The following is a 14328-nucleotide window of genomic DNA, read 5'->3' as shown; positions in this document are numbered from 1 at the left end:
CTTATCTGAAAAAGATATCAGAGGAAACATTACCTAATGCCTCAATGAAATAAAAATATGCCACACATATATTTTTAACATGATCTTTCCACCTAATAGCCTTGCTATATAAAGTTAAATAGTGTCGGTTCAACAAGACTGGTTCTCAGCAAACCTATGCTAGTCTGGTTATTCTTGCTTTCTTTTCTAATGATCACAATCTCTACTTAAACCCTTCTATAATTTTCCCAGATATCTTCCACAAGGTCTTATTTGCAATTTCAAGATTCTACCATTTTTCCCTTTCAAGAAAAGCAGAACATTTTCCATCTACAGATATCTAGCAGCTCTCCTATCCCTTGTTATGTCTCAAAGATCACATGCTGCAGTTTCACAATTTCAACTGAAAATTGTCTCCTCTGGAGTGTAACTCATGGTGACCTGTGACCTCTGAATTCATCCGGTGATTCTCCACATTCTCTTGAGATATCCTCACCCATCTTTAAGTGTTGATTCCTCCTAAACCACATTTGTTCTTATCCATCCAGTTTGAATGCCTATTTCCTTTCCAGAGATAGTGGAAGCACACTGTTCTGGGTCAGAATACCGAATGTACTGGATGCCTGGTTCATGGGCTATTCATGGAAAGGCATGTCTTTATGCCCGGAACATTCCTTCCATGTGAACCTGCTTCACCGCTACCTCTGCTCTCTAGGATCTGACCACCACTCATACCAGCCTTCCTACTTCTACTCCATACTTCACACTTAGTGATCCAGCCTATCCCTGTTACTGTTCTTGGTCACTAAAAAGACTGGTTGGGATTCTCACAACTAACCAGAGAAGCTCCTGGCCAGACGCAATATTAAAAACCTGTTTGATAGTTCTAAAATCTAAATAGGATTACTTGGGTCACCCTGAAGATTTTGGAAGTGCCCTCAAAATCATTCATTTATTTTACCATTATAATTGACCTCTTATCAGACATTAGTCACTGTGACAGTACTGGATTTATAATAGTGGGCAAAATAATATGTAACCATAGCCCACATGAAGCTCAAAGTTCACCAAGAAAGAGATATTAATCCAATTATCCCACAATTAAGTGTAAAATTTAGACTCTTTTTTTTTTAAGATTTATTTAGTTAGTTTTAGAGAGAGAGCACATGCAGGGGGGTTGGGGCAGACAGAGGGAGAGAGAAAATCTAAGTAGACTCCATGCTGAGCATAGAGCTCACCCTGGGGCTCCATCTCACGACCCTGAGATCATGACCTGAGCCAAAATAAAGAGTTGAAGACTCAACCAACTGAACCATTCAGACACCCTTAAAATTCAGACTCCTAAGTACTATGAAGGAGGGTGGGTAAGTGATTCTTCAGAAGTGTAAAATAGGAATATTCTGACCTAATCAGGGATATCAGGGAAGTCTGCCTTGAAGAAAGAACCTCAAAGCTGAGATCCAATGGCAATTAACCAGATCAGGGTTTCTTGCCTTTGAAGACATATTAGAGTCACCTGTGGCACTCATAAAATGCTGATTTCCAGGCCTCACTCCAGACCAAGGAAATTCAAATCTTTGGTGGTAGGTCCAAGCGTTGGTATTTTTAGAATCCTTCTGCCGCACCTGGATGGCTCAGTCGGTTGAGTGTCCAACTCTTGGTTTTAGCTCGGGTCATGATCTCAGTGTCCTGATATTGCACCTCTTGTCAGGCTCCATGCTCAGCAGGGAGTCTGCTTAAGATTCTCTCTCTCCATCCTCCTCTGCCCCTCCATTCCACTCTCTCTCTCTTTAAATATTTCAAAAAAAAAGAATCCTTCTCCCTGCACCCCAGACAATTCTAATGGGAGCCACCGAACCAAGACAAAGAGAGTGGGTGGCAGTAAAGGAATGGGCATGTGCAAGGCCCCATGAAAGAGACAGACTTGGCCCTTAGTGGAATCTAAAGAAGGCTAGTATGGAGAGTAAACAGAAGCTTCATTATGGATGAGGCAGGAAAGGAGAGTGGGGGCCAGGCAGGACCATGGGAGCCATGTTAAGAACTTTGTTTTTTATTTAGCATCAATGAGCATCTAGTGAAGTATTATTATTATTATTATTATTACTATTATTACTACTACTACTAATACTGCTGCTTCTACTACTATTATAATTATGGCCACAATCAGCTTTGTATTCTAAAACATCATTCTGACTTCCTGATGGAGACTGGATTGGAGGGAACAAGAGGGAGTAGAGTTGGAAGGGGGAAGAGGGTTCTTTTTGACCTCCAGGCTGAGAACTAGAGACAAGCAGTGACTACCATCCCCAGGTGGTGGGAGAGGGCAGGGTAAGGTCTGTCTATGAGAGGAGACCAAATAGGGAGAGCATCTTGGCAGCCTCAGTGAGCACTAATCAACAAGTCTGGCTGAAACTCCTCTTCTCAGGAGCACTGGGCACAGCAGCTTCAACAGCACTGCTTGGCACAGGGCTGGGCGACGCTTCAGCAATCCAGGCAGCCCGCCGGAAGCCATATGCCCTGCTTAATTCCTCCGCAAACCTACTGCTTGCAGCCATGCAGACATATGCAGCCTTAATATGGTTACAGTGTCTTAAACTCCTGAGGAAGGGGGGTGGAGGGATGTTCCCACCCAAGCACCGCGATGGAGGGGAAAATTGTCAGAAGTGATTCTTGGCTGAGACTGGCAACATACACTGTCACTTGAACCTATCAATAGACCAGGCTGATGATGTTTTTCACTTAACACCTAGCGACAAGGCTGTCAGAAACTGGCAGGAGATCCCTGCATTCCCTGCCAAGAGAGAGGAACATGAAAATCTGTCGAAACTCATGCTTGCTAATAAATATACCCCTGGAATTCTTTTTTTAAGGAACCCAGGGTTTTAGATGTCTAGGCAACATTTGGCAGGGATTCAAAAAGCCTGATTGAGCCAGGACGTTTCTCTCCAGCTCCAGTTTTCGAATGGTTTCAGCTCTCTGGCAAAGGAAAGGAGAGAGACAGAGCCTCCATGAAGAAGGAACTCCAGAGATACTAATCATTGTCAACTCTAGCATGGGGTCTGCTGTCTATGGGCAAAGTAGGCAGACACATAACATTGCTGCTAGGTTCCAGGGACACCCTGTAGGCTACTGGGGCCATATTTCCAGGTGTACCTACATCAAGAGATGGCATAGCTCAGCAGAGTGTTTAGAGGAAAGGCATAAGAACCAGAAGCCGATGTCTGGCTGCTGCACGATCCTTGGTGCTATTCAGTGAATACCCCTATGAGGATCGTACTTTCTTGATCTGACCTCAGGAGGGATCCCGCCATTCCAAAACTGGCAAAGGTGCCCACTATACTTAAACTGTACAAACAATATCGTTCATGCAAAACATTTGCTTTCCTTCTGGGAGTCTGAAATTGTGGTATATATAGGGCAGAAGGTCTCTATGGGATCAGCCTCCAATGAAACCCATGTGCCTCGGGTCTCTAATAATCTTTCATGATAGACAACACTTCACATGTGTTGTCAAACCTTGTTGGGGAAATCCAGCGCATCACGTGTGACTCCATTGGGAGAGGACTCTTGGAAGCCTGTGTCTGTTTTCCTTTAGACTTTTCCCCCATGCACTTTTTCCCTATGCTGATTTTGCTGTGTATCCTTTCACTATACTAAGCCTCAGTCTTAAGTACAACTATATCTCTGGGTCCTGTGAATCCTTTATATGAATCACCAAACTTGGGAGTGCTCTTGGGAGGTCAAGTATGGTTTACTTTAAGTTAATAATAAGTATAAGAAGATAAGTTTACAATAAGTACTGTTAGTATTAAAAATAAAACAAAGGGAGAGGCGCCTGGGTGGCTCAGTGGTTGAGCATCTGCCTTCTGCTTAGGTCAGAATCCCAGGGTCCTGGGATCAAGTCCCACATCAGGTTCCCCACAAGGAGCCTGCTTCTCCCTCTGCCTATATCTCTGCCTCTCTCTTTGTCTCTCATGAATAAATAGGGGTTTTTTAAAATCTTTTTAAAAATTAAATAAATAAATAAAACAAAGGGAGATGCACAGAAAGAAATGAAAGTAATTTATAGGCAACCACATAACAAAAAGACCGGAGACTGATGCCTCACATGGCCTTCTTTTCGCCTGTGTCTGTATCTTCTATATCTTTTATAAGGATGTTTATAATTGTATTTAAGGCCCACCTAGACATTCCAGGATAATCTCATCACAAGATCCTTAATTTGATAACATCTGCAAAGATTCTTTACCCAAATAAGGTCACATTCACAAGTCCTGAGGATGAGGACATATCTTTCAGGGGCCACCATTCAGCCCACTACAAACAGCAACAGTTAGTTAGTTCCATGCATTGCTGGCCAGTTACTTAACCTTTTAGCATATCATGAAATTGTTCCAAAGGCCAAGTGAGGCAGTGCATGAAAAATGTTTGGTGTGTGGTCTGACATACAGGAAGGATCCAATAAATGTCAGTTACCGTTATTGCCCTTCACCACACAGTTGTTGAAAGGACAAACTAGCACATGAACCAGGCACACATAACTACTATTTGGTTTTCCTTCCCTCTAAGAACAGTTAGAGAAGGAGGCTTGGAAAAATCTTTGCAGACCAGTGATCACCCACCCAACCAATATTCTGACTGGGACCCTTTCATACACTCTTTTAGTCTAGAGCTGGTGAAGGGGCTGGACTACCCCCAGGCCCCCTTCTGAGACCCTCAAAAAATAATTCTGGAAAATCTTGGCTCTTCTGTTTCACCATCTCAAAAACCTCGACAGTAATTACAGCTGCCACACTAGAGTGCTTTGAGGGTTATCAAGTTAATGACTATAAAGTCTGTGGAGCTCTTCAGAGGAAAGAAGCCATAAAAATCAGATAAATAAAACAGTCAATCAGCACATGTTTATTGTGTCCACAGGGTGCATAGCACTGTACTAGGAAGTAAAGATTAAAGGGGAGAAAAGCAAAGGAAAAGAAGGAGGAAAGTTAGTTCAACCGAAGTCTTTTTGGGCTAGAGTACAAGGCCAGCTATAAACTAAAGAGCTAGAGCCCTCCAAGGCTTTAAGAAATGAAGGAGGTGTCTATAAATCAGCAAGAAAATGATAAAGAACTCACCTGGAAAAAAAATGGATAAAACATTCAAGTAAGCAGTTCACAGAAAAATAAATACAGCTAGCCAATAAGCAATAAAGAGATGCTTAGTTGTGCTCATAATTAATCAAAACAATAACAAGATAGCATTTTTCACTCATCACGTGGGCAATGTTTGTTTCCTGATACGCGGTACTGACAAGGTGTGAAGAAACAGGTGCTCTCCATCCACTTTAGGGAACAATATGAATTGGAGCAGCCTGTCTGGAGAGCAATGAGGCAAAAGCTATCCCATAAAATCATGTATGCCCTATGTCCCACCAATCCTGCAGCTAGGAATCTGCCCCAGGAATAAACTTACAAAACCAAACCAGGCCACATACAGATACTCATCACATTGAAGCTCTTATTGACAGAAAATCAGGAACCACCTAATACCTGGGAGCAGCACTCTGTTTATTTTTTTTTCTTTTTGCAGCACTCTGTTTATTTTTATTTATTTATGATAGTCACAGAGAGAGAGAGAGAGAGGCAGAGGGAGAAGCAGGCTCCATGCACCGGGAGCCCGACGTGGGACTCGATCCAGGGTCTCCAGGATCGCGCCCTGGGCCAAAGGCAGGCGCCAAACCACTGCGCCACCCAGGGATCCCTGCAGCACTCTGTTTAAATCATGGATAGTGTATGTGGCAAAATGAAGCAGATGTAAGCAAGAATGAGGTCACTCCAGGTTGTCATATTAAAAGAAGGAAGTTAGAGCAGAGAAGTATGCATACTACAACCCTTTTGTGAATGAGAATATAGGGGATTTCGTGTTCATGGATGATCCTCAAGACGTGCAGTGAAAACATCTAGACCTGTACTCCTGCCCCTGCTGTGACCAAAGGCCTGGCCTGCCAATGAAGCTGTCAGGAGATAGGAGAGATGAGTGATTTGTTTTTGTTTTCCTTGTGAAAACCAACCTCCAACCAGATTCATTACAAGGAAGAACATAGTATATTAAGGTCCTGAACTTCGAGCCAGACTACCCAGGTTCAAATTCTAACTATGGTGCTGCTTAGGAGCTGTGTGACTTTGAGCCAATCACTTCACCTCTCTGTTGCTTAGTGTCTCTAAAATAGCAACGATATCAGTACTTACCTCAGTGAGTCATTATGAGAAATAGATGTGTCACTAAGGAATGTTTCAACAATGTTTGGCAGAAAGCCACTTCTTCTGTAAGAGCTATAAAGCAGGTAAATTAGACTCAAACACTGAGTGCCTCATCTCCTACTCCCACTGTGACCCCTCTGTTAGTGTGGTCCCAAACACCCAAGGGGAAAAGAAGAAAGAAAAAGAAAGGTGTCTTTTATGTCTTCAGTGGGCCACTCTACAGGATGAAGTCATTTTGAAAAGGATAATTAGACCTCCAATTGGTTTTCATTTTATTTCATTTTCTTGCCTGCAGTTGACAAGCAGGGAGATTGTGTTACTTCCACAGTCACTAACAGCAGAGCTGCCCAGTTCCTCCTATTTCTACAGCAAACTCGTGAAAGAGAGAAGCCTGCTGGTGCAAACTGCTTTGATGGGAGGAAGCATCTAAAATTCATTTTAATTTCAATTTGTGTGAAGCTTTTGTATCAAATTACAGATCTGGGGCATGATGCGGCTCAGTGAAGAATCCCATTTTCCATCAGTTTGGATGAGTTCATTGTGCCGTCAAGGGGTAAAATAATTAAGGCTGAAATCCTATCTCCACTGGAGACTATGTACTGGTGTCCCTCTTCCTGTGTTGATCAAGTCAGGTGACAAACCAACAATTAGTATTCAAGGACCAGCATTGACCCCTCAGAGGTCTCAGATCAGCCAAAAATTCTTCGGCAAGTCAATTAGTTCAAAGTCCTTCTTTTACTCAGATGTAATCGTGCCAGTGGCCTGATGCTAACTGCAAGACCACCAATCAGTTAGGGCAAACCAAGGTTGCTTGGATAAACTAAAACAGAAGCTGGAAGAAAGCAATAAAACAGCTGAAATCTGCAAAACCACAAAGAAACTGGTTACTAGGCAGCTGAATTCACTTCGCTGCTTCTATGAAAGTAAGATTGAGCCTGCATTTGGAGGCCAAAGCAATCAGGCTAGGAAAGCCACCATTGATTACTTTTTTTTTTTTTTTTTAATTTCTCTGGTCTAGCATATCAGGTAGTCTCATTGGAGTTTACGAGTTCTGCTCCATACAAGGTCTCCATTACTCGGACTGTGCACCCATGCTCAGCTGCTGTGTTGGCTGCTAACAGCTCACAGGTGCCTCCATTCTCAGAGAAAGGCTCTGCTGACAGGAGTCATGTCGTCTAGAAGGGGACATATGCCCCACCCCACACCCTACCACCATCACCAGCCCAGGGACTTCCAATGACTGTCTGAAACCAGAATCAAAGGGTAGCCTCCTTGCTTCAAGAGAGAATAACTACACCCTTTCTTATCAGTCCTTTTCATCTTGTCTTCCTCAGTCTCTTACAGGGGTCTCCTGAGAGCATCCTCTCAATAGATCATGTGTACCCAAATCCCTGACTCAGGCTCTGCTTCTAGGGAATCCAACTGTATTTGTTTCCTATTACTGCTGAAATAAATTACCACAAAGTTAGCAGCTTAAAGAATGCAAATTTATTATCGTACAGTTCTGGAGGGTAGAAATCTTATTCAGATTTCACTGGGCTAAATCAAGATGTTGGTAAGTCTGTGTTCCTTCTGCAGACACTCAGGGTCAACCCATTCCTTGCCTTTTCCAATATCTAGAAGTCACCTGCATTCCTTGGCTCATAGCTGTGCATCACTGTAACCTTTTTTTCCCATTGTCACATTACTTTCTCTGACTCTGACCCCTCCTGCATCTCTGTTATGACTCATAAATACATAGGACCCACCTGCATAATCCTCGATAATCTCTCCATGTCTAGACCCCTCACTTTAATTACATCTGCAACGTCCCCTTTCCCATGTCAGGTAACATACTTGCTGATTCTGGGGATTAGGACAGAGATATCTTTGGGGCCATTATGCCTCCCACACTGACCTAAGAGAGTTGGTATAAGGAGCAGTCTTAAGAACCAAACTCAATGGGATCCCTGGGTGGCGCAGTGGTTTAGCGCCTGCCTTTGGCCCAGGGCGCGATCCTGGAGACCCGGGATCGAATCCCACATCGGGCTCCCGGTGCATGGAGCCTGCTTCTCCCTCTGCCTGTGTCTCTGCCTCTCTCTCCCTCTCTCTGTGTGACTATCATAAATAAATAAAAATTAAAAAAAAAAAAAAAAAAGAACCAAACTCAAAGGAAGAAATTCTGGAGTTGGGTCACTGATTGGCTGCCTAACAATAAGGAGCCTATCACTGGTGACAGATGGAGCATCATCTATCCTTGGCACATGGGCACAATTGCTAAGGCTTTCACCTAGGACAGGCTATAGGTAGAAGTGGATGCACCGGCTTGTGCAATACCACCATCTCTAGTGTTGGAGAGGAGGAATAAGGGATATAGTAATTATCAAGATTGTGAATCTGGGTGGCTGTTGCTAAATACCACAAATGCGTTGAAGAGAAAAAATGATAGCCTCGGGGTAGTCATTCAACAATTTAGAGCAACTTGTGTCAGAGAGCCTCCTTGGCAGTATTTAAAGAAACCCCAATCTTCTTCAGCATGAAAAGAGAGCTGAAGAAAATACACAGGACTTAACTGTGGAAGAACTTCAGAGAAGCTTGGATTCCTGCACCAAAGTCAGAACCCTAATGGGAAGGAGTGGGACTCCAAGATTGGGGTGGGGATATCTGGGAAGATGAACTTGATTACATTTAAACCTAAAATCCCAATGAACTCTCTGGGCCTGCTGAAATATCCTCCTCCCTCTTGTTGGAAGACCATCCCCTGCCCTTGTTTGCCTCCTTTGACCGTGGGTAATCAATGTGACACCGTGTGAGGAAAAAAAAGCAAATATAGTAGGATTAATGACTGCTATCCTTAGGAAGGTCTGCTTTCAAGGCCAACCCTTGGCTGGCATCTGCAAACTTGAACTTGGAGAGGATTCCTACCATTTCCAGAATTGAGAAGAGGGCTCACTGTGCCTAAACTGTGAAAATAATACAGATTATGGTGAACACCTGTTTTCCTTCTGCAAGTCTGGACTTTGGGCATGTGCCAGGCAGAAGGTGGCTATGTGACAACCCCCAATAAAAACCCTGGGCACTGAGTCTCTGATGAACTTCCCTGGTAGACAAGATTTCACATGTTGACACATCTCATTGCTGGGGCCATTAGGCATATGCTATATGATTTCACTGGGGAGGACTCCGGAAAGCTTGTGCCTGGTTACCTCTGGTCTTTGCCCCATGAACCTTTCCACTATGCTGATTTTGCTTTGTAACCTTTACTGTAATATATAATAACCATCAGTATGACTATATGCTGAGTTCATGAATCCTCCTAGCAAATCACCAAGCCTGGGAGTGGTCTTGAGGACTTCCAACACACACCATCACAAGCAGATACATGCAGTTTTCTTCACAGGTATTTATCTGGGCTCTCCTGAGGGCAATAAACTTAGTTGGATTATCATAAAAATTTCCTCTTCCCCTACAACTTGTTCCTTCCCCCTCTATCCTAGAGGATTTTGCTTCCCTTTGAGCCAATTGTTGATGCATTCCATTTTGTTTAATGTATAGTTTAGTTTCATACTTACAAGTATGTGTCTTCACCTTATGAATTAAAATTTTTCAGAACTTCTAGGGCCTCCTTTCCCACTCTCAAAGTATCAGTAGTCTTTTTTTTAATCCCATTGTCCCCAGAGATCTCCAAAATGTTTGAATTTTTAATGTTCTTTCCCCTGATCACAATTATTAAACTACTTCTTGTACAATAAGTGGAGTCAAAATCCTACTAGACAGATTTCATGTTGCAGCACCAAAAGAATAAGGGAGAAGACTAGGACAATGCTGTGGGAGCACAGAAGGGCATCTCCATCAGACCAGGGAGTAGGTAAGGTTTCCTGAGCCTCTCAGGTGATCTTAAAGAAAGACTAACAATTGTATAGTTGAGCAAGTCTCAAAGAAAGACTAAGAATTACCAGGATGGAAAAGCTGTTAAAGGGGACTGTTTGAGTGAGAAAGAACAGAAATAAGAAATGACTTGGGTCATTCTGAGAACTTCCAAGGAGCTCAAATCCTTGAATGAAAAGGTGGGGGATGGCCTAGTTATGTGCATAGGGAAGGTGCCCCCTCTCAAGGTATACTAAGAAAAGGGAAAAGTTACTCTAGCAATAAGGGAACATATGAAAGTGAGCTGTGTATACTTAGCTGAAATCCACAGATCATCTCACCAAATGGCCCTCAAGTTGCTACAGGGTAATGACTCTGGTCAGAAGGATATTTTTAATTTTTCTATTCTATATGCCTCCTCTTAGGCAACTTCTCTTCTAGTTTCCTCTGCTGCTTTCATTTCCTAAACGTGTTACTCAGCCTCTGTTCTCCTGTTTTCAGAACTTCTGTTCTCTGGTCCAGTCTCATTAGGCACAAGATGATGGTGCCACAGTTTGATGCTTAGTCAACCTGCATTCTGTTCCAGCCTGGGAATTCTTACCTCATCCTGTCAACTATCAGATACCTGCCATAGGGACAGGAGATATTGGGTATTGTGTCCTGGGAACAGTCATGGCAGGAAATAGATGGCATGCTGAAGAGAGTAAGAGAGAATTTATAAGGACTCTTTATAAAGTTGTGTGCCAGCCAAAGAAAACCCACAAGGGATAAAGACCCTCAGAGTTAGCAAAAAGTGAGAAGCTGATACCACCCCTAAGATTAAAGGGACAATAAAAAATGGAGGAAGGGGTGCCAGAACTCAACAAGATGTATAGCTTTGGGAAAGGGCCACTTGACAGGAGCTGTGGCCCACCACAGAGAAACACAATCACTACTAACCTGTGTCCCATCAGGATGTGAATTAGGAATTCAAATGTGCTCAACTCCATTTTGTCCTTCCTTCCCTCCAATCTCCTTCTGGTGCCTTTCATTGGCCAAACCTAATGAGAAACAAGAGGGCAAGAGAACTCATTGATAGGTCTAGCAGACTCAATGAAAGATGCCCAACTTACTGGCTAAGTACAAATCATGATACACACATACAGAAATATGAATCAAGGTACATTCCAGAGGCTTCAATTTATATGAAATGGACAACATAGTTCAATATACCAAAAGGGGTGAACAAGTTATTTAGAAATGCAATTTTGTGCTTCAATATCACACACCTTGTAAGCAGCCAGCTATTAACATACTCAGGTGTCTGAGGTGACCTGCCCTCCTAGTAGGCTGAGAAAAGATGCCACTTTAGAACAAGATGGGAGCATTTGGGGATACAGCTAGGCTCTTCAGTACCTCTCTAGGGTAGCAGATACAACAGAGATTTTGCAGCCCATCTGCCCTTACAGTGATGCTGGCACTTTCCAGCCATCAAGTGTCTCAGGATCAATTTCACTTTTCAGCAGTTACCAGGTCTCAGTTGGGATGAACCCAGCAGAGACTCCTCTTCTCAGTCACCCTGGGGCCTCATTTCAAAAAGAGCTATCTGTGATCAATTTCACATTTCCATTCAATGGATATTAATCCTAATGAACACCACTTATGCTGGATTCTCCCTGGCAAGCAGTAGGAAAGCCCTATATGAAATGAAGAGTCAGATGTTTGTGTTAACTTTCCACTCAGAGACGCTGTTGAGAGTTCCACTGTAATTGAGATCATCAGTCCCCCTGGGGCATAGGGCTCAGAGGTGGTTACAGACTAAAGGGATGGCCACAAGAACATTGAAAAGGGGAAAGGCTGGGACAATGTGTCCCTGCTCCTTCCAGGTGGCAATGATGTCTGCCTGTACAAGTGAGCAGAAAAGTGCCCACAGAGACTGTGTTCACTTTCCCTTTGATGTTAAAACTTGTTCAGTTTAACAGACAATAGGTGGCTTTGTAGCTTTGCCATTAGGTAAATTCCTGCAGCAAGAATAAAATTTTTCTTTCAATTAACGGTTCCCTAAGCAAGGAAATGAACTCATTTCTTGATGCATGAAACCATCCTCCTTAGGTGCTATAGGAGAGGCAGGGTTACATAATGGTAAGGGCTCAGGTTCTGAAATCAGAATCAGTCCTGGGCCTAAATCCCAACTCCACCACTTACCAGCTATGCAACCTTAAGAGAACCACTTAACTTCTCTGGACCTCAGTTTTCTTGCCTCTAATTTCTTATTTATTAAGGGGTAACCATAACCTTTCCTCACTGGCTGGTGAAAAGATTAAAAGATCCAGATCAGCATAGCCTCAAAAAATTGAACATAAAATTACCATATGAATTAGAAATTCTATTTCTAAACAAAAGAATGAAAAACAAATAAATACTCATCCATGAATGTTTATAGCAGCACTATTCACAATAACCAAAGAGTGGAGACAGTCCAAATGGCCATCAGTGGACGATATGGATGAATGAACAAACAAAGTGTGGCACATCCATACAATGAAATATCACTCAGCCATAAAAAGGAATGAAGTCCTGATGCATTCTATAATAGGGACAAATCTCAGAAACATCACGCTGAGTTAAAGAAGCCAAGAACAAAAAGCTGTATATTGTATGATTTCATTTATACAAAATATCCAGGATAAATAAATCTCTAGAAACAGAAAGGAAACTAGTGGGGTTGGGGAGGGGGAGAGGAGGAAATAGGGAGTGACTCCTTCACCGTCATGGGTTTTCCTTTTAGGATGATGAAACCATCTTGGGACTAGATAAAGGTGGTGGTTGTACAACATTGTGAATGTACTAATGCCACATAATTGTACATTTCAAAATGGTTAATTTTATGTTATGTGAATTTCACCTCAATTTAAAAAAAAAGGCTCAGCATAGTGTGAGGAACATAAAAAAGCAGTAATAAACAGTAGCTCTTATGACACCCTGTGTCTAACTCAAATCACGTTCTAAGTTAAATTCAAAGATTCCCATTACCTACAGCATCAAGACTCTTCACTGGGAAGCCAAAGCCCTATATGGCCTGTCCCCAAATCACATCTCTAACATTATCTCCCTATAATCTCCTTGTACAAGTCATTAGGGGGAAAATGCAAACAAAATTCCCACTCCACTTTGCAGGTTTCAAAGCCATCCTGAACAACAGGAATGCTCTTGGTCTTCGTGAATTTCAGGTCAAGGAAATGTACACTCTCCACAACAGCCTTTTCAGTATTACCTGAACCTCTGCTAACACTGCTACCTCTGGCCTTCCATCACTCCTCCCTCACTCTCATCTGCTCCTCACCAAGCAGTGTCTGCTCACCCCTCAAGGGCCAGCCAATTCACAATGTATCTGCTATGACCAGGTACCTCAGCCTGCAAGGCCCTTTCTTCCATCAGAATACTTCTGAAAGTCCATATGACATCACCCGTGTGATACTCATTCCACACTGCTTTGTAGTTTGGGTTTTCTGTTTTCTGGGTTTTCTTAATAGGTTTATTTTTATCTCTCAACTATGTTGAACACCAGAGGGGAAATATTCAAATGTCCTCAGAATCCAAAGAGCCAGGGATTATGGTAAGCTGAAATGACCCCTCTTCTAAAAGATCCAGTGTCCTCAGGTCTACTGTTTTTCAAGGAAAGCCAGGATTCTGGACATGTACTTAAAGTATTTTGGTTTTCCAATGTAAGTAGCACCTCTCAAAAAAATCACATAATGGGACACCTGGGTGGCTCTGCCTTTGGCTCAGGTCATGATCCTGGGGTCCTGGGATAGAGTCCTGGATCAGGCTCCCCACAGGGAGCCTGCTTCTCCCTCTGCCTATGTCTCTGCCTCTCTGTGTGTGACTCTCATGAATAAATAAATTAAATCTTTAAAAAAAAAAAAAAGCACATAGTTAGGGGACACATTTTGTTGAATACACAAGTGGTTTTGATCAGGCAAAAGTGATGGTCTAAGAAACCACTCTATAGGGCCTTCTTAGTCCCACACAAGCTTAAATGAATTCTAAAGTGCCTGGAGTTCTTTGACCTCATGTTCTGGGACAACTGTCTATCAGCAAAAGTGATTAGGGTCTGATTTTGTTATAAAAGGCCTAACACTCTGCTTTCATCCTCATTCCTGAGAAAGATTTCAGATTATGTCTGAAAAATAGCACAAAGTCATGCTTAGGTTAAAGGTTATGATGGACTTACATGGATCATTTCAACAAGTATTTGGGCAATTACTTCATGACACACTGTGAT

General features: G+C 42.6%; 1 protein-coding gene across 1 annotated transcript in view; it reads right to left on the bottom strand.

Annotated features, from left to right (window-relative positions):
• The window catches only part of LOC144310237 (uncharacterized), a 331034-nt gene that overhangs the window by 251641 nt on the left and 65065 nt on the right, over nt 1–14328 (bottom strand). Inside the window, exon 3 of the mRNA XM_077890999.1 lies at nt 11004–11104. Within this exon, the coding sequence (XP_077747125.1) occupies nt 11004–11095 (92 nt within the window). The 5' untranslated portion in view covers nt 11096–11104. The remainder of the gene's footprint in view (nt 1–11003; nt 11105–14328) is intronic.

The sequence above is a fragment of the Canis aureus genome, chromosome 3 (assembly GCF_053574225.1).
Source record: "Canis aureus isolate CA01 chromosome 3, VMU_Caureus_v.1.0, whole genome shotgun sequence".
In the NCBI taxonomy this organism is placed as follows: Eukaryota; Metazoa; Chordata; class Mammalia; order Carnivora; family Canidae; genus Canis; species Canis aureus.
Note: the sequence above shows the minus strand (reverse complement) of the source record. Positions and strands in the feature narration are given on the sequence as shown.